This window comes from Lampetra planeri, chromosome 53 (assembly GCF_965212315.1).
Source record: "Lampetra planeri chromosome 53, kcLamPlan1.2.h2, whole genome shotgun sequence".
Taxonomy (NCBI): domain Eukaryota; kingdom Metazoa; phylum Chordata; class Hyperoartia; order Petromyzontiformes; family Petromyzontidae; genus Lampetra; species Lampetra planeri.
In genome coordinates, this window is record NC_136159.1 from 1,363,976 (window position 1) to 1,389,003 (window position 25,028).

Below are 25,028 nucleotides of genomic sequence, written 5' to 3' on the forward strand. Positions count from 1 at the left end.
AGTGTTGGGGGGGGGGTGGGTGAGTGTTGAGGGGGTGGCTGAGTGATAGGGGGATGGGTGAGTGTTGGGGGGGGTGGGTTAGTGTTGAGAAGGTGGGTGAGTGTTAGGGGGGTGGGTGAGTGATGGGGGGATGGGTGAGTGTTGGGGGAGTGGGTGAGTGTTGAGGGGGTGGGTGAGTGTTGGGGGTGGGTGAGTGTTGGGGGGGTGGGTGAGTGTTGGGGGGGTGGGTGAGTGATGGGGGGATGGGTGAGTGTTGGGGGGGTGGGTGAGTGTTGAGGGGGTGGGTGAGTGTTGGGGGGGTGGGTGAGTGTTGAGGGGGTGGTGTGAGTGTTGAGGGGGTGGGTGAGTGTTGGGGGGGTGGTGAGTGTTGAGGGGGTGGGTGAGTGTTGGGGGGGTGGGTGAGTGTTGGGGGGTGGGTGAGTGTTGAGGGGGTGGGTGAGTGTTGAGGGGTGGTGAGTGTTGAGGGGGTGGGTGAGTGTTGAGGGGTGGGTGAGTGTTGGGGGGGTGGGTGAGTGCTGGGGAATGGGTGAGTGTTGGGGGAATGGGTGAGTGTTGGGGGGTGGGTGAGTGCTGGGGGAATGGTGAGTGATGGGGGGGTGGGTGAGTGTTGGGGGGGGGTGGGTGCGTGTTGAGGGGTGGGTGAGTGTTGGGGGGGGTGGGTGAGAGTTGAGGGGGTGGGTGAGTGTTGAGGGGGTGGGTGAGTGTTGAGGGGTGGGTGCGTGTTGAGGGGGTGGGTGAGTGCTGGGGGAATGGGTGAGTGTTGGGGGAATGGGTGAGTTTTGGGGGGGTGGGTGAGTGCTGGGGGAATGGGTGAGTGTTGGGGGGGTGGGTGAGTGTTGGGGGGGGTGGGGTGAGTGTTGAGGGGGTGGGTGAGTGTTGGGGGGGGGGTGGGTGAGTGTTGAGGGGGTGGGTGAGTGTTGAGGGGGTGGGTGAGTGTTGAGGGGGAGTGGGTGAGTGTTGGGGGGGTGGGTGAGTGCTGGGGGAATGGGTGAGTGTTGGGGGAATGGGTGAGTGTTGGGGGGGTGGGTGAGTGCTGGGTGAATGGGTGAGTGTTGGGGGGTGGGTGAGTGCTGGGGGAATGGGTGAGTGTTGGGGAGGTGGGTGAGTGTTGGGGGGGTGGGTGAGTGTTGGGGGGGTGGGTGAGTGTTGGGGGGGTGGGTGAGATGATCAGGGGGGGGGCCTCAGTGGGCGGGTGCTGTGGGGAGGGGGGGACGTGGGATGTCAAAGGGGAACCGACCCCGTCACAGGAAGTGCTGCTGATGGGTTGGTCGCGGGAGGGACGCGAGGCGGGGGGGGGGATTGTGGGGTGGGGGAGGGAGTTTGGGTTTATGGGGTCGAGGTGACACCTCGACTCGACATGCCTCACGGGGCCGCGGCCCGCCAGACACCCCCCACCCCCCCACGACCCCGTTCTCACCCCCCCCCCAAACTCACAGCTCCCACACCCCCCTCCCTGCACAGTCTCAACCTCCCCCACTCCCCTTCAGGTGTTCCCCGACACATCCAGACACTCACCCCCCCCCCAGGCGCGTAACCGCAATTCCCCCCCCCCCCACAGCCCCACCCCCCCCCACTCTCAGGCCCCCCCCACAGCCCCCCCCCCCCCACTCTCCTCTGTCCCCCCCCCCCACAGTCCCACCCCCCACTCCCTCTGCTCCCCCCCCCACAGCCCCCCCCCCACTCTCTCTCTGCCCCCCCCCCACAGCCCCACCCCCCACTCCCTCTGCCCCCCCCACAGCCCCCACTCCCTCTACCCCCCCCCATAGCCCCACCCCCCACTCTCTCTGCCCCCCCCACAGCCCCACCCCCCACTCTCTCTGCCCCCCCCCCCACAGCCCCACCCCCCACAGCCCCCCCCCCTCAGCCCCCCCCCTGCTTACGCAACTCGCGGGGCACAGAGCGCGGCGCTGTGGCCGCACGCGGCCCGGATGAGCGGGAGCCAGCGCGGCCCATTTGAGACTCTTTCATCCTCATGCCGCCCCCCCCCTCCTCCTCCATCGCGCCCCCAACCCCCACGAGGCAGAGTTATTTATTTATTTAATACTCTTTGGGTCTTTGGGTGAAGTCACGTCGTTAGAAAGATAATAGATGACGCCGCAGGCAATCGCCTCTCGCCTGAAGACGGTCGACTGTGTTTGCGATCGAAAGGTCGTGATCGATTATTTTTCTACCCACATAACTTCACCCAAAGACCCAAGAGTTTGATGAATTCCTGCAGTCACGAAAGCTTCAAATCATAATTTTAGTTTACTTACACGCGGATTATTCGGTTTCCGCGCCGCGTCTCGCCGCGCATAAATCACTCTCCTGTGTCGTGCGGTAGGGCAGCGGGGAGGGTGGGGGGGCAGCAAGAGGGGGCGGGCGGGGAGAGGGGGGGGTGAGGGCAGCATGGAGAAAGGGGGGGGCAGCAATGGGGGGGGGGGTAACAAAGAGACGTGAAGGGCAGGCAAGGCAGAGTGAGAAAAGTAGGGGCAAGTGAGAGTGAGCAGGGGGGCGTGGGGGCAGCAAGGGAAGGGATCTGTCGGGGCCCCGCGCGTGACGCGGGGCAAGTCGGCAATGGGAGCGAGGAGGAAGGGGGGTCGGTAGGGGGCCACGGGACAGAGAGACAGGACAGGGGCAGGTGGGCGGCGGGGGGGGTCACCCACGTGACAGCGCGGGCTCGGTGTGGGGAGGCACGGGGGGGAGTGACCGAGTGTCTCCCACGTGCCTCGTGTTTACACACCGCGCCAGGTACTCCTTTAAGGCTGAGTCGATCTAGGGGAGTTCCACGACCGGTCCACGTTATCGCGCACTGTTGGTGTTTGGGCATCACTGCAGGGCATGTCCCGTGTAGTCCCTCCCAGGATGTTGCAGCGAGCGCTGTTGGCGAGTAGCACCGATGAAGAGCGACACGGAGGTAGATGGCCAGCACCACGCCCGGCCGTCTTTGTCTCTCCAATTCTGATGTTTCACACCCGCTGCTGAGTCGACCTCGGAAGAAGCCAGGACACGGTTCAGATATTCTCCGCTCGCTGCGTGTCCATGTCTGGGTTCGTAGCGCAGCGCGCTAATGAGACACTTCCTCCCAACCAGTCATCTCGATTAAGAATACAAAGATCCCCCGTATGTCCTGAACAGACTTTTGGGGGAAGTTCTGCGAGCGAGTAGCACCTATGAAGGCCGACACGGAGGTGGGTGGCCAGCACCACGCCCGGCCGCCTTTGTCTCCCTCGTGGCGATGTTTACGCACCGCACCAGGTTACTCATTTGAAGCTGAGCCTACTAGAGGCCCAGGTGCGGCTCAAATATTCGCCACTCGTATTGCTCCGTCACCTGCAGCACTGAGACAAAGATCCCCCGTACACCCTGAACAGGACTTGTGGGGACACGTGCTGTTATAGAGCATGCACACACGTGCGTACACCCACGCGTTGCTCTACAGCAGCAGTGGCTTTTCCTCTTCTTCGCCTGGGGTGCACGCAGCACTCCCCGGGGGTGCGAGATGATGCCCGTTTTGGGGGTGCGAGCAATGGGCAGTTTTTTATTTAGAAGGTAAATAATCGAAAACACAAATTAATCACGGGCACGTGCGTTACAACTTACTTTGTTTAACTCAACTCGATGTGTTCATGAACATTATACATGGTTTTTTTTTACGATTGAGAACCAAAGGGCTGCAGGCTGCAGTGTGCAGGTTAAGAAACCACTGCTCCGTGACCACCCGCCGTCACTTCTGGAGCGCGCGTGCTGTTAGCGAGCACCTATTAAGGGCGGGGGGCTCTGGGTAGTAGGGACAGGAGCGGCGACATGAGAGGCAGGGGCTGTTCTCGTTTCCACACGCGGCTGGCTTGGGCCCCCCCTCCCCCTGCCCACCCTCCCTCCCCACACAAAAATGCGCGCTTGGCAGAGGCGCGAGCACGGGGTGGCGCCGGATGCCATTACACACGGGGTGGGAGGAGGTGAGGGGGGCCCCTCCCCCCGGGACACAGCGGCCCCTGTTCCACAAATTCCTGGGCGCTTACGTGGCGCGGATTGTGTATGTGCACGTGTGTGCGTGTACGTGCGCAGACATCTAACAGCTGCACACACGGCAGAGGGACGCGTGCCTTGCAGATGCGTACAGCGAAGAGGCACCGAGCACGCAGGCACAGCGTGTCCGTGTACGCAGCACAAGAGACATGGGCACGCGCACACAGACACAGAGACATCGAGACGTGCAAGACGAATCACCCCCGGATAGTCTTTAACAGACGGCTGCTGTTCACAGGGAGGGGTGAGCAGGCAACACCACACCCGCCCGCCTTTGTCTCCCCAGTGCCGATGAACTACGCACCGCACCAGGTACTCATTTGAGGCTGAGTCGACCTCGGGGAGACCCAAAATACCGAAAATCCGGTTCAAATATTTGCCACTGTTACGAGTCGTAAGGCTGACGCGCACAACTATGTAGTGAATGTTAAAGACTGCAGCCATGCAACCATCATTACGGACCACATAGCAAACCCATAGAGACCACATCGAGCCCGACTCCCATAGGGATGCGTGGAGACCCTCAGAGAGATGCATTAACACCCCGAGGTATGATAGGTAAAGAGACAGCCACGGTGCGGCCACGCAACCCAAACTATGGATCCGTGCAGTTATCCCACTGTGCTCCTTGAACGGATGAAGCAGAACAGCGACACGAACTCTCTCTCTCTGCTGCTGATGCTGCTGATGCCCTCTCTCGTCGTAGCCGGCAGCTGCAGCAGCAGCAGATCTCGACATTGGCATCGAGCTCCCGAACAAAATGCAGCCATCGCACGGCAAGACGACTTCGTCGTGAGCGGGAAGCGAACTTGGCTCGCCAGGTTCGGGGCGCATCGCGCTGAGCACACGACACGCCATAGACAAGCACAAGGCAAAGATCCCCCGTGTAGCCTTGACAGACTGTTGGGGAAAGTGCTGTTTGCGAGCACCTATGAAGGCCGGCACGGCATCACGCTCGATCGCCTTTGTCTCCCCCGTGGCGATGTTTATTCACCGCAATCACCTATATAGGCCAGCAAAGGAGTGATGTGGCAAGCACCGTGCCCGACCACCTTTGTTTCCCCGGTCCCCAGGGTGAATATTTACACACAGCACCAGGTGCTCATTTATGGCCGAGTCGACCTAGGGGAAGGCCCAACGAACGGTTCAGATATTCATCACTCGTGTTGGTGGCCGTGAGTCGGAATCGTCTGGTCGGGTTCGATGGGCAGCGCGCTACCCGCTACACTACCGCTCCCCACAAAAACACACACACACACACGCACCTAAACATGCACACACACACACGCACCTAAACATGCACACACACACGCACGTGAACATGCACACACACACACGCACGTGAACATGCACACACACACACACACAGGTGAGTTGGATGTAGACGCGCGTGGGAGGTGAAGTCGGAATGCACGTGTTTGCTCTGCCGCCTGGCGCGTAGCGTGTGTGTGGTGCGGTGTGTAAACATCAGCACTGGGGGAGACAAAGGCGGCCAGGCATGATGCTGGCCACCCACGCCCTCGTGTGTCGTTCCGGCCTTCATAGGTGCTGCTCGCTAACAGCACTCGCCCCAACAGTTACAGCTATACGGAGGATCCTTGTCTCTGTGTGTGTGTGATGGTGTGAGTGCAGTGTCTTTGTGCTCCGTGTGTCTGTGTGCTCAGCGTGTGTGTCTGTGCGTGTGTCTACGGATGAGGCTTGCTCAGTTGGAAGCAGTGGCCCTCCAGCAATAACGAAGGGCAGAGGAGCGACGCTCACAACAACGAGCGGACGGCCAGGCGAATAAAGCGTAGCAAGTTGGCACAGTAGGGGGCACAGCTGGTGCATCTGCCTGTCACCTCAGCCCGTGAACCCATGGCACCTGGGTCTGTTCCGTGACCTGTCAGCGAGCCTTCGACACTTCACGTGGCCTCAAATTGCACCTGGCCTGTCACAAGCGCCGTGTTGACGTCACTGTCAATTAGTGACGAATGGCGGGTGTTGCTGTTGTTGTCTGTGTGCTCCGTATGTGTGTGTCTGTGCGTGTATATGTGTGTGTGTCTGTGTACTCCGTGTGTGCGCGTGCGTGTGTGTGTGCGCATGCACTTGTGTGTGCGCGTGCCCGTCTGTGTGTACGCGCGTGTGTGCGTGTGCGTGTGCGCGCGCGCGTGTGTGCGGGTGAACGTGTGTGCGTGCACGTGTGTGTGTGTGCGCGTGAACGTGTGTGTGCGTGCCCGTGTGTGTGTGCGCGTGTGTGTGTGTGCGTGCCCGTGTGTGTGTGTGTGCGCGTGCACGTGTGTGTGCGTGTGTGTGCGCGTGCCCGTGTGTGTGTGTGCGTGCCCGTCTGTGTGCTCCGTGCAACGTGTCTCGTCCGCATTGGGCCCTGGCTCAGAGCGGCCCCGCGCACCACAAGGGCCCTCTGTGCGTGGCCCCACGGGGCCGTGTTTATGCAGCAATTATTATTGCTACTCCTCTTATGATTATTTTTATAAACTGTATTTGCTATGCAAATAGCCGCTCAGCGCCCGGTACATTCAGCTCTTTGAATCGCTCGCTCACTCTGGGTTGGGTCACAGGCGGGCACAGTTACCCACGCGCACACACGCGGGCACGGGTCTACAAAGACAAAGGTCCCCCGTGTAGCCCTTTCCAGGACTGTTGGTACAAGTGCTGTTGGCGGAACCACCCAACTTTCTATGCGAAGGTCACACGAGGAGGTGATGTGCCCAAGTCACGCCCGGCCGCCTTTGTCTCTCCGTGGCCGATGGATGGGGTTTTGCTTATTTACTTTACACATGGCACCCCGGTGTGTAAATATGAGTCTGAGTCGGCCTATGGGAGATACCCACGAACTGGTGACGATGTTCGCCACTGATGTTCTCACGTGGGCGGGTTCGTAGCGCAGTGCGCTGACCACTGTGCCACCGCTCCCCACGTATTACACACAACATACAAACACCCCCCCTGTTAGGGCAAGAGCTGTTTGCGAGCACCTCATGAAGGCCGGAACAGCGCACCGGAGGGCGGATAGCCAACGCCACGCCCGGTCACCGTAACAGGTACTCGTTTAACGTTGAGTCGACCTAGGGGAGGCCCAGAACCGGTTCAGATATTCGTGGGAATCGAACACGGAATGCCGGGTTCGTAGCGCAGTGCCGCTATTCACTGTGCCACCGCTCCCCACGTCTCACACACGTGCACGCACAGACATCCAATGTTTCTCATGTAGTACACCAGCAAGCGTGTCCGCACACACTCGGACACACACACTGGCATGTATTCACACACACACATATATCCGTTTACACACACACATGCACGTTTACACTGGAAAGCATTTACACAGAAGACAATGATCCCCCGTATAGCCTTCATAGACTTTTAGGACAAGTGATATTAGAGAGCACCTATGAAGGCCAGCACGACCCACGATGGTATGGTGTGGCCAACACCACGCCCGGCCGCCTTTGTATTCCCACTCCCCACTACTCTTTACACAGCGCTACAAGTTACCCATTTAAGGCTGAGTCGACCTATGAGAGGTCCAGGACTGGTTCGGATAATCGTCACTGGTGTTGGTGGAAGTGAGTGGCGGGAATCGAACTCAGGTGGTCGGGGTTTGTAGCGCAGCGCGCTAACCGCTGCGCCACCGCTCCTCATCGGACACGCACGTACACACGTACACGGCTGATCAATTCCAACGTGTACCCATTTACACGTCGGTAGAGAGAGGGGGGTGGTTATGTTGTGGGCAGCAGAGTGTAGCGAAAACAAATGATTGTGCTATACAGTACTTCTATGCCCCCCCCCCCCGTCCACGCTCCTTACCCGCCTGCACTGACCAGAGTGGTGAAGTATGGTCAAACAACCCTCATCCAACAGCGAGCAAATAATGTCGGCGACGCTGCTTCTGCGTTGGCAGCAATGCACAAGCACAGCAAACGCATCTACACAAACAAACAACAACAACAACGGCGCGTGTCGATTCAAATGAACAAAGTAAACAATAGAAGATGTCTCGGTCATTAATGGCCGACCAATCTTGGTTCTCTATGTGCTGGTGGAGAAGGGTCATTGCCCGAAACGTCGCCTATTACGTTTTTGTTCCTGTTTGAGACCACATCCACAGAGTGTCAACCAGCAGTGGATAATCTACAATTATAAGGCGACCTTCAACAATGGATCTCACAGCGTGGTGTGTAGATGTAGGCACTGGTCGACAGGCGGGCAGATTAGGTAGGTAAGGCACGGGGGGCATATAAGTCACTGCACGAGGTGACGGCGCAGCCCTGCAATTGCTCGCCCACGCTACTGCTGGTGGACGGCGCTCCCGCTGGAGGGAGCTCCGGTCTTGGGAGCAGCCCTCTCTGTGGGTGAGTTCGCTGCTCTGCCCTCTGCTGTCCGCAATGGGCACAGCCTGCTCCCAACGTTCATAACGGGGATTGTGGTTCATTGTCAACTTTGACTTTGACTATTCGTGTGATGATGGCGCTTTGATTGACACCACGAAATGTTGAACAACACAAACCCAAACTAATAATTAGCTTTGTTCTTGAGAAATAGAACTGAAATTAAGTAAATATATAAACAGACGATGTCTCCTTCACATATACTCCGTCCCTTCACGAAGAGCATTTTACTGGTAGGAACCTCCTGGTTACACCAGCCCACAAGGGATTATTGTGTCCGTCCGTCCGTCGTGAAGGGAGGGGCTGGGTGGGGAGGGTGGGGTGGGGCTGGGTGGGGAGGGTGGGGAGGGGCTGGGTGGGGAGGGTGGGACTGGGTGGGGGGTCGGAGGGGTGGGGCTGGGTGGGGAGGGGCTGGTCACCCCGTGGTGCCCTTATAAAACTCAACGTTTAACCTACTCACGCCGGCTTGCGGAATACACCACGCCGCCGTTGACCCTGGCCATTGACCGAGCAACCCAACGTTCCTACCAGCTCCCTCCGCAGGACAATGTGTTTTGTCGCATTCAGTAACAATACAAAAACACGTTCAATGTGTCCGTGCAAGTGGCGAATACGAGACGGTGGGGTTTAACACGCAGTCGGCTTTCGCGACCAATATCATCCATAAGACAAGTGTGTTTGGGTTAGATCGGGTAAATATAAATGTGTCGTTAAACCCGCCACCACCCGACACAGCCAATTAGTAAGGTTTGTCACGTAAACAGAACGTGCCAATTCGTTACTAGTACAGCACTAACCGGCGTGTTGGAAAGTAAACCCACTACAATATTTACAATTCGAGTACGACGTTTCGCTGCTGATTACAACAGCAGCAGCAGCAATCAGCATCGTCAGACGCTTTGCCAGGATTGTGAAGAAGCCTGTGAATGTGAACTAGGGCTGAACGATTAAATCGATTTCAAATCGAAATCGAAATTTGAAACAACGCAAATGCTGCGATTTAAAAAGTCCTATGACTTTCTTATTGAAATTGTTTTATTTTTTATTATTATAACTTTATTTATTTAACTTAACAATTGTTCCATGTTTGATTGTTCTATTTTTATTAAAGCATTTTAATAAAGACATGTTGGAAGCAATTCATATCTTTTAAGTTCTCATCCTTGCATTAGAATATAAAGAGCAGTTCACATTTTGATGGTATCTTGTGGTAATGCTCCATCACATGTTTTAAATCTATTACACAGTGAATTTTGAACTAAAGCTTGACTTAAACAAGTTTAATCGCAAATCAAATCGCAATGTCAGAAAAATCGCAATTAGATATCAAATCGCAATTAGATATTTTCCCCAAATCGTTCAGCCCGAATGTGAACTCGTACCGTTAGCAAATCGCGTTTGTCACGTGCGCGCGGCGACCCGTAGCTCCAGCCCCCCCCCCACCCATAACACCCCCCGCCCCCGCCCCCCCTCCACGTGACCTGCCCGGCGTCTCCCCCCACGTGACTCCGCGGACTCCGGCCCCTGACCAAGATGGCGGCTACGACGGCGGAGGAGCCGCGCAGCTCTCCCGAGTTGAGAGACGAGGGGGGCCTGGGCGCTCTGGGGGGCCTGGGGGGCCTGGGCGCTCTGGGGGGCCTGGGGGACCTGGTGGACCTGGGGGATGAGACGAGAGCGGGGGCAGCAGACGGCGACGACGCGGAGGAGCTGTTCGCCAGCACGGAGAGCACCCTGGAGGTGAGGGCCGAGGATGAACGCGGATAGAGCCCCCTAATTAGGGGGCCCCTGACCCTCCCCCCCCGGGCCCCCGTTTCGGGGTCGAGCGGCGCAAGGGGTCCCGGGGTTCAGGCATGCGCGCGTGTCTTGGGTTCAGTGGTCCAGGAGTTGTCGCCTCTAGGGCTCCTCCCTTTGTCGAGGTTTAGTGGTCCGCAAGTTCCGGAGTCCCCGTCGAGGGGGTCTCGTGGCGCGGGAGTGTGTCCAGGGCTCCTGCGGGGGGCCCCATTGCTGACTGGCTGCAAGATGTGGTTGGTTCCAGGGTCCCGGAAGGGGGGGCTACCCCATGAAGTGGTGCCAGGCGTCCTGTATGCGGGTGCCCTGGAGTCGATACATTCAGGGTTCAGTAGCTGAAATAATACATCAACTTGGACTAAATGGTCCCTTATTTTTCTTGGGATGCAGAGAGGCCGCGTGAATTCACTCTAGACGTTTCGTGCAACGGACCCCAACCAGGAGTTCCGGGAGTCGCGTGCCAGACGGACGCGCAGGGGCTCGCTTATCCCCATCCTCTGGGGGTCTTAAAGATTCGGGGGGTGAGAGGGAGAGGGTTGGGGTTGTGAGCCGCGTCCCCCTCCAACCTCGTGCCTCCCTCCCCCAGCCCAGCCCGTCCAGCCCGGACGCGGGCAGCCCCAGCGAGGAGGAAGACGACAACGACGAAGACGACGACGAAGACGCGGTGGCGGCGGCGGCGGCTGGGCCCCAGGGGCGACTCGGGGAGGCCCAGGGGACCGGGGCCCCCGACAGCGGAGAGCACGCGACCCCGCGGCAGGAGCAGCAGGCCCTGCTGGATGACAGCGACGGCGACGACCTCTTCGGCGGTGCGTGTCGTGGACCGGGGTCTCGAGACCTCGTCAAGGCCCCCCCCGGGAGCCGTGGCTCTTGGTGGCGGGGGGGGGTCGTTGGGAAGAGGAGTTGAGTGGTGGAGCGGTGACCGTGGCTGGAGCCCTGGGGTAGATTCATTATCGATGTTCTCATCGTGAGGCATTCATCCAGCAGTGGGTTGATCATGACTGACAAGCCGATTGTGGCATATGACGACTCCGCTCGTGACCTCACGCCGCGGCTCGTAGTTTGGTCACCCAGTTTTACTGTTCGCAATCGCGTCGTGAGCGCTGCAACGCCGAGCTGCGGTCGCTGTCGTGGGGGCTGTTCGGTAATTGTCAGCTGCCGATTGTCAGCTGCCGACGCTGCTGCTGCTGCTATAAACAGGAATTGCAATGGAGGCCGGATCCGCTCGAGGGGAAGCTGCTCCACTCATGTGACTCGAGTCACGCGTCTCCCCGTGGCCCCGGTGCCCCACACGTGACTCCACCACGCCCTGCCTGGAGGGCGGGCGCTGGGGTGTGCCGGGCTGATGCTGATGCTGGTGGTGGTGTTTGGGAAAGCCCTCCGCCTAGCTGCTGCTGCTGTTGGGGCTTGCCTCTCGTGGCTGGCTGGGTCAGCCGAGGCCGAAATTTGCTGCGGTTGGCTGTGACCCCTGCAGTGGCTAAGGGGTGGTGAAGCATAACAGCGGCTCATCCCCCCTGCGCCTTCTCCACCCGCGCCCCCCAGCGGCGTGGGGTGGAAGCGAAGTCGTTAGAATCGGACACGGCCGACTCTGGGCTCCCCACCCTCCCCACCACCCCCACCCAGACCCACCAGACCAGCACCATCGGAGCGAGTGTATATGAGTGTGTGTTTGGGTCGACTCGTCCTCTGAGTACCCGGTGCGGTGTGTAAAAACATCGCCACTGGGGAGACAAAGACGGTCGCGCGTGGTGCTGGCCGCCCACCCCCTCGTGTACCGTGCCAGCCTTCATAGGTGCTCGCTAACAGAGCTTGCCCCAACAGCCTGTTAAGGCTGCACGGGGGATCTTTGTATGGGGACCAGTGGGAGGCACAGCTTGTGCAATCTGCCAGTCATCTCGGTCAACCCATTGCACTTGGGTCTGTCCCGTGACCTGTTAGTGAGCCTTGGGAGTGCACCTGGCCTGGCACAATCACCGTGGTGATGTCACCTCCACTGCATGGCGAATGGCGGCTGTTGTTGTACGGGGAGCGGGAGTGTAGTGGTTAGCGCGCTGCGCTGCGAACCCGGCGACCCAATTTCTGCTCACGGCCAACATCGGTGACAAAACATATCTGAACCGGTCCTGGGCCTCCTCTCAGTTCGACTCGGCCTCAAATGAGTACCTGGCGCGGTGTGTAAACATCGCAGAAGGCGGTCGGGCGTGGTGCTGGCCACACACGCCCTCGTGTGCCGTGCCGGCCTTCATAGGCACTACTCACTATCAGCACTTGCTCCTACAGTCTGTTGAAGCCTATACAGGGAATCTTTATCTTTGTACGTGTGTGTGTGTGTGTGTTGGAAGATGGCCCTGATGAGGATGACGAGGAGGTCCGCCCGGGGGTGCCCCCTGCGGGCTCGGCTCTGCTGGAGTCGCCCCCGCTCGTACCGCCAGCCCCAGCGGAGCAACACCAGAGACCCCCAGCACGGGACGCACAACACTCACCCAGCAGCATTGACGAGGTGAGACACCTGCACACAAACACAGAGGTCCCCCTTGTGGCCGACACGGCCTCAATGAGTACCTGGAGAGCTGTGTAATCATTGCCACTCGGGAGATGAAGGCGACTGGGCATCGTGCTGGCCATCCACCTCTCGTGTGCCATTCCAGCCTTCATAGGTGCTTGCTAACAGCACTTGCCCCAACAGTCTGTTAAGGTTATACGGGGATTTTTGTCTTTACATTTATTTCTTACTGTGTGTGTGTGTTAAAGGCTGTGTTCCTCCCTAGGTGGAGGAGGAGGAGGAGGCGGGGGACAATGTCTGTGACCTGGTCGTCAATGTCACTGAGCCTGAGAAAGTCGGTGAGTGCTGGGAGTGGGGCTGAGGAGGTGGGTGGCTGGGTAGTGAGGTGGGGATGCGGGACTGGAGTCAGAGGGGTGATTCGCGTGTGTGTGCACGCACGCGTACACGTTTGTGTGTGTGTGTTGCGGGGAGCTGTAGTGTAGCTCACGGCCAACATCGCTGAAGATGATATGAATTGGTCCTGGGCCTCCCCTAGGTTGATTTGGCCTCAAATGAGTACCTGGTACGGTGTGTAAACATTGCAATTGGGGAGACAAAGGCGGTTGGGCGTAGTGCTGACTACCCACCCCCAAGTGTATCGTGCCGGCCTTCATAGGTACTCCCTAACAGCACTTGCCCCAACAGTTAAAGGCTGTTTGGGTGATCTTTGTGTATACGTGCATGTGTGTGAGTGTACGTGCCTACTTGTAACCGCGTGTCCCCCGGGTGTTAGGTGCTCGCTATGAACAGCACTTTCCCCAACAGTCTGTTAAGGCTATACTGGGGGGTGGGGAACTTTGTCTTTGTTTCAGGTGATGGCATGAACGCCTACATGGTGTATCACGTCAACACCAAGGTGAGCGTCACTCGCGAGCCGGTGAGCGACGAGGTGAGGTGAGAGTGCTGTGAGAAAGTACATTGGGAGTGTGTATATATGAGCGAGTGTGTATATCACCGTGAGCATGAGAGCGAGTGAGTATATGCGTCGGTGTATACTCGTGAGTGTATGTGAGCGAGTTCACGGTTACCGCACTGCCCTATGAACCCGGCAATCCGAGTTCGATTCCTGCTCATGGCCAACACCAGTCACGAATATCTGAATTCGTCCTAGGCCTCCCCTAGGTCGACTTAGCCTCAAATGAGTACCTGGTGCTGTGTGTTAACATCGCCACGAGAGAGACGAAGGCGACCGGGCGTGGTGCTGGCAACCCACCCCCTCGTGTGCCGTGCCGGCCTTCATAGGTGCTCGCTAACAGCACTTGTCCCAACAGTCTGTTAAGGCTACATGGAGGGGTCTGTACATGTGAGTGAGTATGATTGTGAGTGTGAATTTGATTGTGGGTGAGTGTGAATGTGAGAGTGAGTGTGGGTAATTGTGAGTGTGAGAGTGAGTGTGTGTGAGTGATTGTGAGTGTGAGTGAGTGATTGTGAGTGAGTGTTTGTTTGGGATCATGAGTGAGTGTGAGGAATTGTGAGTGTGCGTGAGAGTGAGTGAGTGTGAGTGTGTGTGAGTAATTGTGAGTGAGTGGTTGTGAGTGAGTGTTTGTTTGGGATCGTGAGTGAGTGTGATTGTGAGTGAGTGAGGAATTGTGAGTGTGCGAGTGTACGAGTGTGAGTGATTGTGAGTGTGATTGTGAGTGAGTGTGAGGAATTGTGAGTGTGCGAGTGAGTGATTAAGAGTGCCCCCTTCTCTGCAGACCTCGCTGAGCGGGTTCCGCGGATCGGAGTTTGGGGTGAAGCGCCGATTCAGCGACTTCCTGGGGCTTCACTCGAAGCTGTCCACCCGGCACGGCGCTGTGGGGGTCATCGTGCCCCCCGCGCCAGAGAAGAGCGTCATCGGTACGCCCCCCCCCACTCCGAGCTCCTCACTCCGAGCCCCCCCCCCCCACTCCGAGCTTCCCACGCTGCTCCTCCTCTAAGCCCCTCACCCCAATTGACGACCTCAAGCCCTGTGGCCCCAACCCCCCCCTCCCTCCCTCCTGGGGGACCTCTCAGGGCCCTCCCTGTGGTGGCGTTGGGCTGGGGGATCTTGCGGGGTTGGGGGGGGTCCGGGGACCCTATGAGGTGGGGGAAGCTGTGAGGATGGGGACCCCCCCGTGTGTGTGGGAGTGGGGGGATCTGGCGCTGGGGGAGTTGCTGGGCACGGTGGGGCCCTGTTGTGGATGGGTGGAGGGGGCGATCAAGGAGATTGAGTCCGCACACGACCTCACGCTCGCTAACGCTGGCGGTGGGGGTGGGGGTGTGCGCTGCTGCTGTAGGGATGACGAAGGTGAAGGTGGGGAAGGAGGACCCCTCCTCCGCGGAGTTCGTGGAGAAACGGCGCTCCTCGCTCGAGAGGTGCCCCCACACCACCCCCACTCGCACCCCCACCTCACTCCCGCCCCCACCCCACTCGCACCCCCCTCTCCTCCCCTCTCCCCCCTCGCTCTTTTCCACAACTGACCACAGCCCTCTCCCACGACCCACCCCCTCCCTGCCGTTGCCATGGTAATTGCTCCTCCCGCAGGTACCTGCAAAGAGTAGCGAAGCACCCGACCCTCCTGCAGGACCCGGACTTCCGCGACTTCCTGGAGCGCGATGAGGTGAGGGCCGCTCTTCCTCCGCCTCGTCACGCGCACGCAGACAAGAGGCCTCCGTGGAGCCCATCCGCGCTATCGGGGCAACTGCTGTTAGCTAGCGCCCAAGGGAGTGGTGTGGGGCCTCAAGCACACCCGGCCACCTGTGTCTCCCTCGTGGCAATGTTTACTCGCCGCACCAGGTACTCATTTGAGGCCGAGTTGACTTGGGGAGGCCTGGGACCGTTCAGATATTCGGCACGGGCTTTGGTTGTGAACGGGAATGTAACCCGGATGGCCGGGGCTCATCGCGCAGTGCGATAACCACTGCTTGCCACGCACCCCCATTGTTCACCGTGCCGGCATTCAGAGGTGCTGTTCGCGAACAGCACGTGCCCCAAACGTGCGTTAAGGCTGTATGGTGGATCTTTGTCTTTGTGTGTGTGTGCAGCTGCCCCGTGCTGTCAGCACTCAGGCGCTGAGTGGAGCTGGACTCATGCGAATCGTCAGCAAGGCGGCCGAGGCTGTCAACAAGATGACTATCAAGATGAGCGAGCTGGACCCAGTAAGCCCCATGTCTTCGTTCACGCACTACCCCAGCTGCTCGTGTGGGTGGTGGTGATGGTAGAGATGGCGGTGGTGGTGGCGATGATGGTGGTGAGGGTGGCAGTGGTGGTGGCTGTGGTGGTGGCGGTTGCGGATTTGATGGCAGTGGTGGCTTTTGCCGGTGGTGGTGGCTTTTGCCGGTGGTGGTATTCGGCGGCGGTGGTGATGGTGGTGGCAGCGGTGGTGATCATGATGATAATGACGATGTGTTCGTGGTGATGTCGGAAGTAAAGGTGTGTGCGTGTGTGCATGGTGGTGGTTTTTTTGCCAGTTGTCATAGTTATCCGTCTATGTGAGCGTACGTGGTAGGGAGCGGCTGTGCAGTGGTCCATCCGGCGAGCCGAGTTCGATTCCCGCTCGCCGCCAACATCGGTGACGATTATCTGAACCGGTTCCGGGCCTCCCTGAGGTCAACTCGGCCGTAAATGAGCACCTGGTGCTGTGTGTAAACATCCCCAATGGGGAACTGCGGAAACAAAGGTGGCCGGGCGTGGTGCCAGCCACACTGGCCCTTTGTTGGCCTATTTCAGCGTTTTCTCACAGCGTTTTATCCAACAGTCTGTTGATCTTGTGCGGGGGATCTCTGCGTTTGCTGCATAGTGGTTTGAGGAGAAGCAGCTGCAGTTTGAGAGCCTGGATCAGCAGCTACGGAGACTGCACGGGAGCGTGGAGGGGCTGGTGGTGCACCGAAAGGGTGAGAGGCCTCACCGTCGCTCATCATCATTCGCCACCGCAAGAGTATGTGACACCATCACCCACCATCACCCACCATCACCCACCATCACGCCTCACCATAGCGCACCACCGCAAGAGTGCGTGGCACCATCACAGACGTCACACGTAGTGTAACACGCTATCCCAACCCATCACACGCCATTCGTGTGTCTGCGTGTCCGTGTCCATGTTTCCCCACGTGTCGGTGTGCGTGTGCCATTCATCTGTGCCTCCCTGTGTGCGTGTGCCAGTGTCTCAGTGGCATGTCTGTATTCTCGTGCCCCCCGTGCCCACGCATGCCCACGTGTGTGTTTTTGCATCTCTGTTCTCATATATCCATGTAGCCCTAGCCCTGTGCCCGCGTGTCCCTGTGTCCATGTCCCCATGTGGACATGTGACCGCTTGTCCAACTGCACGTGCCCCCGTCTGTGTGCCCGCACCCCTGTACATGCATCCGTCTGTGCGTCTCCTTGCCCGCCGTGTGACCCCCCCACCCCAGCCACATCCCCGCGTCGTGACCGCGCGTGACCGTACCATTTGTGCCGCCCCCACCCCCACCCGACCCGACACCCTCCGCCCACCTCCCTCCAGACCTGGCGCTGTGCACGTCTGCGTTTGCGCGCAGCGTGGCGATGCTGGGCACCTCGGAGGACCACACGGCGCTGTCGCGCGCGCTCTCCCAGCTGGCCGAGGTGGAGGAGCGGGTCGAGGGCCTGCACGGCGCCCAGGCCCACGCCGACGCCTTCCTGCTGGCCGAGCTGCTCGCCGACTATGTGCGGCTCATCGGCTCCGTGAAGGTGCGGCCCCGCGCGCGCCCCGGCCCGCAGGGTTGACCCTCGCTTGGCCGCCACTGCCGCCAATCGCCGGCCCGCGCTCGGCTCAATCGTGTGGGCCCCCCCGAGTCCGGCCCCACCGCGAGCGTCGCCAGTGGCCTCACCGGCGACGCCGTCGTGCCTGGCCTCTACCCAGTTGGCCGTGGGCCTGAGCAACCTTCGCCAACCTGCTCTGTGGTTGCGTCTGTTTGTTGCCTGTGTGTGTATGTACATGTGTGTGTGTCTGTATCTATGTGTGTGTGAGAGTGTATGTGAGTGCGTGTGTGGCAGCGATAGTGTAGAGGTTAGCACGCTGCACTACGGGCCCGGTGACCCGAGTTCGATTCGGCCAACACCAAGTGACGATTATCTGAGCCGATCCTGAGCCTCGCCTAGGTCGACTCAGCCTCCAAATGAGTACCTGGTGTGGTGTGTTAACATCACCGCTAGGGAGACAAAGGCGGCCAGGCGTAGTGTTGGCCACCAACCCCCTCCCGTGCCGTGCAAGTCTTCATAGGTGCTCGCTAACAACAATAGGGGGGATCTTTGTCTTTGTGTGCGATGGGTAGTGCAGCGGTTAGCGCGCCAACTTCCGGTTCCGGAACTCCCCCAGTTCCCGTAGCCGGAGAGTAAGAAAGCGGCCTTCATAGCAGCTCGCTAACAGCACTGGCTCCCCTAGAGTCGGTTAAGGTCCCACAGCGGCAGGTGATGGCCGTCTGTGTGAGTGCGTGTGTGTGTGAGTGCGCGTGTGTGTGTGCATATGTACATGCGTGTGTGTGCGTATATATGCACATGCATGTATATGTACATGCGTGTGTTTGTGTGTATGTATATACGTGTGTGTGTGTGTACGTGTGTTCGTGTGTGTACATGCGTGTGTGTTTGCGTACGTGTGTGTGTGTGTGTGCGTGCGTGCATGTGCGTGTGTGCAGGCCGTGTTCGACCAGCGAGTACGCTGCTGGCAGCGCTGGCAGGACGCGCAGGTCACGCTGCAGAAGAAGCGCGAGGCCGAGGCGAAGCTGCAGTCGGGGGCCGCCGCCAAGGGGGACAAGCTGCAGCAGGCGCGCGACGACATCCACGAGGTGCCCCAGTCCTGCCACCGCACGCACCCACACACACACGCGCACACACGCACACACGCGTCGGCCACACGCGTCGGCCACACACTCGCACGGGTAGTACTGGAGCAGGTAACACTCAACTCACACGGGCAACACCTGTATGCAGGCCTCGCTCACTCACAAACACACTCACGCAGGCCACACGCTCGCATGTGAACACATGCCACCACTCCTTGCTTCTGGAGTTTCAGTCGGGGTGGCCACCTTCACTGAGTTGATGAATGCACACAATCCAGCTGCTGCTGCTCGTGCTGCTTTGCGTGAGCGTTTGATTCGAGGCGCTTGCCTCGTGGTGTAATCGCTGGTTCCTTCTCTCGCCATGCTTCACCAAGGAGGTCACGGAGGTGTGTACCACACGGAGCGACGGCGCACGACACGCGCACACACACACACCACAGGGCATGCATCATACACCAACTTACGGCACACACGCACACATGCACTCACCACACAGCACGCGCCACACGGCACACACCGCAAACGGTACACACCACACGGCACACGCAGCACACCCACACATTCCGCACGCAGCACGCACCATACGACACACACCCACACATGACACAACCCACACTTGACACACACCCCCACACACGACACACACCCAGACACGACACACAAACACACACATGACACAAACCCACACAGCACATTCCGCACAGCATGTGGCAGACATCTCTTGCACACACAGCATGGCACACCCCACACACCCAGCAACTCTCACGCACCCAACCCTACCACTCACTGTAATCAGACTTCCTGTGCCCAGGGTGGTGTGTGGCGTGGTGCTGTGGTGTGTGGTATCTTGTGGGATGTGATGACGATGTGTGTGTCTGTGTGTGTGTGGGGAGCGGTAGTGCAGCGGTTAGCGCTACGCTGCGCTATGAACCTGGCGACCCGGGTTCGATTCCCGCTCCCGGCCAACACCAGTGACGATTATCTGAACTGGTGCTGAGCTTCCCCTAGGTCGAGTACAAAGGCGGACGGGCGTGGTCCGACCCACCCACCCCCTGGTGTGCCTTGCCAGCCTTCATCGGTGCTCGCTAATAGAACTTGCCTCAACAGTCTGTTAAGGCTACACGGGGGATCTTTGCCTTTTTGCGTGGTGTAGCCTCAAAGTGCATCTAGCCTGGCACTTTCGCTGTGCTGACGTCACCGCTACTCGGTGGCGAATGCGCGTGGCGTGCGTTGAGGCTGGCTTGCCATCTGTAAGAAGCCTCTGCCGTCCTCCCGCTGTGGAGACGGGCATCCTCCTTGGACTTCGTTCAAACCCACAGTTGGCGTCCTCCCTCCCCAACCCTCCTCCTGATGCCTCGACGACGACGGGCAACGGTTGTGGCTCCGGACACGTGGTTGGTGCAACCGCACGCAGGCGGCCAGAGCCACACGCGTGGCGGCGCAAGGTCGCGTGGGCACCGTTGGTCATTCTGGGTGAATGCCAAACTGCTGCACGGGGTGCCCCGGTCTAGCCCTCCTCCCCAGACAACCCTGGCTGACGGAGGAGGCGTTTCCGGCGAGAAAGCAGCAGGCCCGCTCCCGACGTCTCCCAACATCCCGCGCCGGGGGAGCCAGGGGCCTTGACCGGTGACGCGGTAGCCCAGCGGGTGCCGAGTTAGCCGCTTGTTGTTACAAATCTTTGCGGTTCGAATCCAGCGGCCGCCCTGGTTAATACTGCGGTAGTGCGTATTAACCGTACAAAAACTACTATTGCTAGGCGCCGTCTGCTTTGCTCACACCGGACGTGATAGATCCCGTGACGTCGCTCGCAAGAGCGAGGCCATCGCGTGCCGGCGTTGCGGTCCAAATTTGGCAAATAGTTTTTTTAAATAACGCCGCAAATAACTCGCTTGGAATAAATGGCAGCAGTCATCCCCCCCCCCCCCCCCACTGCGGAAGCTCTGCGGGACCCTCCTGGAGAAGGATCACAGGGCTCGGTGAGGCTGTGCTGGGTAAGCGAGCGGAATCGTAAAAAAAAGTGAACGCCGCAGCCCACGCTCGGAGGTTCAGAGAGCCGCGCGGCGCTGCGAGGATGAGTGGTGGTCGCGGACTGCCGAGGAGAGATGGAAGCTGCTTGAGCAGCTCACGACCACAAATCGCTCTTCGGTCCCTTCCAAGGACTTGCAGCGACACGTCTGCCGTGCGTAGTGGGAGAGCAGCGGTTATTTGAGCTCCGTACCCCAAGGTCCGGTCTGCAGATGAGTGGGATTTGCTGTGCGGTGTGTGGTGGTGTGACGCCGTGACTGGGTGGTGTTCCCCTTGCGGTTGACGGTTTGACGGTGCGGTGTGTTTGACGCTGTGTTGGGACGCTGCGGTGTGATGGTGTGACGTGACGGGGTGACGTTTGAATGCTTTTGACATTGTGTAGTACGGATTTTGTCTTGTGGTGTAAGTGGTGTGATGTTGTGGTGTAATGGCGTGATGTTTTGATGTGACGTTGTGTTGTGACGCAGTGGGAGGGCAAAGTGGAGCAGGGAGAGGCGGAGTTTGAGTCGATCTCCAAAACGATTCGCACAGAGGTGGCGAGATTCGAGGTGAGGCCACACTCACTGTACACACACCTCACTCACCACTCTCCCCACACACACCACACCTCACCACATTCACCATACAGCTCTCACCTCACCACACACATCTTACTTACCACCCACCACACCACGCTCGCCACACTCACCACTCACGATGCTCACCTCACTCGCCACCACTAACGTCTTCACCAGAGCAGCATACAATAATCGCTCACCTCATCACAGCCACCTCATTGTGACCTCGTCCTGTTCCGTATCCTCGCCATCACACTGCCTGTCTCGTCACTCGCTCACCTTGTCGTGTGATCACTCGCCTCTTTGTGAGGTCACTCACCTCACCGTCACCTCGTAATGTCACCTCGTCGTGTGATCACTCACCTCTTTGTGTGATCACTCACCTCACTGTCGTCACCTCGTAATGTCACTCACCTCGTCGTGAGGTCACTCACCTCACCATCACCTCATCGAGTCGTCACTCACCTCGTCATGTGACTCACATTTCCTCGCCGTGCCGCGTGCAGAGGGAGCGAGTGAGAGACTTCAAGCACGCGGTGGTGTCTTACCTCGAGGCCCTGGTGCACACGCAGGCACAGGTGAGGCGTGTGACAGGGTGTGAGTGTGACGAGGTGTGACGAGGTGTGACGCTATAACGAGGTACAGTGAGGTGTGACGAGGCCGCTGACCGGACGTGGCGCCGGCCACCCACCCCCTGGTGTTCCGTCCCAGCCTTCCTAGGTGCTACTCGCTAACAGCACTTGCCCAACACCCTGTAATGGCTATACGGGGGATCTTTGTATCTATTGTGTGTGTTGTGGGTAGCAGTAGTGTAGCGGTTAGCGCGCTGCATTTAAAACCCGGGGACCCGACTTCGATTCCCGCTCACGGCCATCACCAGTGACGATTATCTGAACCGGTCCCGGGCCTTTGTCTTTGTGTGATGAGGTCTGTGATGAGACATTGAGTGTGACGAGGTGTGTTACGAGGTGTGCGTGCGTAACGCTATCATAAAAAGTCACTTGCAGCGCCACACCTACTACCGTCCTAAATGGAAAGAGTGGTGATCCGATCTCAGACCCCCAGGAACAAACAGGTTTGCGGGTTTGCTGAGCATTTGTGTGAAGGCTTGGTGGAGGGGAAACCTCCGCAGCCCAGGTAACACCGTGGGGCAAGGTGGGGTTGTCCCTGCTGGGGCTGTGGTGCTACAAATATCAGAGGAGGAAGTAGCCACCCTTGTGAGTGGCTGGCCGGCTGATGTGCCATCTGTTGTGGAAGTACGGAAAGCAGTCCAGAGCCCGAGACCAGGTGAGGTGCCAGGTAGAGATTACTTCCCGAGCGAACTGCTGACGAAGGGTGGCGATTGTGTGCAGACTGCCCCATATGACATGAGCACAACTGTCTGGATCAGAGGATGGGTTCTGCAAAATTAGAAGGATGTTCTGGTGGGGGGGGGGGGTTCCCCCTTTTTAAGAATTACTGTTCACTCTGAGGAGTTAGGAGACACTGCTGCTGAACCTGGAGCGTGCCGCTAAGAGGGTGGGGCCTTAACATCAGCCCCACCAAAACTAAGCACCTAACATGGGTGGGTTTATATCATCAAACACTCCACCCCTCATCTCCCCGTGAGTGAAGAGGCAGTTGTGGAGAGAGCAGATGAAGGAGTTACCATTTATGAATAGTGTGCTCATGACTAATTCCGGTTTGGCAGTACGTATACTGATGGGTGTTGAACTTCTTTCGCACCGTACATAACCACGTGTGCTAATTGAAGGGTACGGGAGGTATCCAGATCATTTGAATTCCATTATATTTTCTTTGGCTGTGTAACGCTGCGTGGAAGCTACCTGGCCTGTTGCTCTGTAAGAAGATTAAGATCGTTTCGGCTACAGTGAATGCCTTCCCTTCTCTGTGCTCGTAAAATGTTGATCCCCGTCGAAAAGAACATCTGCGCCGATTTGAAATATTCAGGCTGGCCTGCCTACGATTCATCCAGGGTTTAAGCAGACTGGATCATGTGAGGAGCTCACAGATTATTCAAAGATCTGGACACAGTCCCATCAGTGAGGCTTTGTTGGCTCGGTCATGTAGCCCGCATGCCCAGGCCACCGCATGCCCAAAAAGCTTGTTTGACCAGATAGAGGGTGCTAAACAGGCGCGGCACAGGATGGAGAAGAGATGGGCTGATGCGGTGCAGGGGAATGTGGAACTGATTGGACTTACCGAAGACTGGTACCAGCGGTGTCAAGATTGGCCTCTGTGTAGGAGGAGGCTCGTGAAAGACGCGACTGGGCAGTTAGAGGCAGCCTGCTCTCCAGCTACAGCAGGCGGCTACAATGCAGCAAGTTTGCATAGCGGGGCAGCACAGCTGGTGCAGCTGCCGCTCATCTCAGTCGATGAACCCATAGCACCTGGCTCTGTCCCGTGACCTGTCGGCGAGCTTTCGACACTTTACGTGGCCTCAAAGCGCACATAACCTGGCACGAGCGCTGTGGTGAAGTCACCACCGCTTAATGGTGAATCGCTGCTTTTGTTGTGTGCGACAAGCACCTAGCCTGGCACAGGCGCCGTGGCGACGTCACCGTCATGGCGGGTATTGGTCTTGAGGCAGTGAGGTGTCACGAAGTTTATTGTGGTGCAGTGGTTAGTGCATTGCTCCAGAAGTTTATTTCTGGGGCCGCTTGAGTTCAATTCCCACTCACGACCAATAACAGTGGCAAATATCTGAACCGGTAGTGAGCCTCCCCGAGGTCGACTCAGCCTCAAATGAGAACCTGGGTCGGTGTGTAAACATCGCCACCTGGGAGACAAAAGCGGCCTGGGCGAGGTGCTGGCCACCGTCCCCGTCGTGTTCCGTGCCGGCCTTCATAGGTGCTGCTCGCTAACATGCAGGTACTTCAACAGTTCATTAAGGCTACACGGGGGATATTTGCTTGTTAAAGGTTACATGAGGGAGCTTTGTATGTGTTGGTGCTTGTGCATAGGTGTGTTTGTGTGTGGGATGCGGTGCGGTGGAACAGCGATTAGCGCGTTCAGCTACAAACCCCCGAGTTCAATTACCGCTCGCACCCAACACCAGTGACGATTATCTGAACCGGTCTTGGGCCTCTCCTTGGTCGACTCGGCCTCAAATGAGGTCCTTTGTGTGCGACGAGGTGGTCCTTGTGTGACGAGGTGTGCCGGCCGCGTGTGTCACCTTACAGCTGGTGAAGTACTGGGAGGGCTTCCTGCCCGAGGCCAAGGCCATCATCTGAGTGCCTCCGTCGTGTCCTCCACGGCGCGCGGGCAGCACGCCCCCCCCCCCACCCCCCCGGCACTCGGCATCGACGCCAGGGCTCGGCGTGGGTCAGCGCAGCGACACAAGGGCTCACGTTGGTGGCCTCATCTACTCCACACAACACGCTACAGCGCACACTACTCACTTCACTACACACCATACTACACACCAAACTACACACCACTCTATACACTACTACCCTGCACACTGCACACCGCACAACACACTTCATACCGCCAAGCTACACACCGCACTACACGCCACGCTGTACTCTACACACCGCACTACTACACTACACACTGCCACCTTACACTAAACACACCTCGCCATTACCACCGAGCCCATGCGACGTCAAACCACGACCACAAAAACTCACCACCGCACACCACGTGGCCACGCTGCCGCGACACCTCTTCTGCCAGACGGCCGTCGTCGTCGTCATCGTCGTCGTCATGGCCACCGGGACGCGGGTTTGTGTTGGGTGTGCGGTGGGGGAGGAGGTTGGCTCTGGTGGTGGTGGTAGCAGCGGCATCAGCCAAGCAGGCTTGTGCCACAACCAGCGTTACCATGACGACAGACGGCTAATTAACGCCAAGGCGGGGTGGGGGGGCAATGCTGGGGGGGGGGGGATAGGGTAGGGGGGGGGCAGGGAGCCCGCCCACCGCCCCCTTAACTCCCGCCAGTCGCAATTACCGTCACCC

At 58.6% G+C, this 25,028-nt stretch overlaps 1 protein-coding gene across 1 annotated transcript; it reads left to right on the forward strand.

Moving 5' to 3' along the window:
* Positions 1 to 9,903: 9,903 nt before the first annotated feature.
* LOC144734863 (sorting nexin-2-like) lies at positions 9,904 to 24,930 on the forward strand. The gene is made up of 15 exons (XM_078617291.1): positions 9,904 to 10,133; positions 10,771 to 10,990; positions 12,524 to 12,681; positions 12,950 to 13,022; positions 13,536 to 13,579; positions 14,421 to 14,562; positions 14,982 to 15,060; positions 15,230 to 15,305; positions 15,730 to 15,843; positions 16,485 to 16,578; positions 17,190 to 17,395; positions 18,343 to 18,492; positions 20,982 to 21,062; positions 21,578 to 21,649; positions 24,254 to 24,930. The coding sequence occupies exons 1-15, from the start codon at positions 9,930 to 9,932 to the stop codon at positions 24,302 to 24,304; spliced, it is 1,764 nt and encodes a 587-aa protein (XP_078473417.1). The 5' UTR covers positions 9,904 to 9,929; the 3' UTR covers positions 24,305 to 24,930.
* The last annotated feature ends 98 nt before the right edge of the window (positions 24,931 to 25,028 follow it).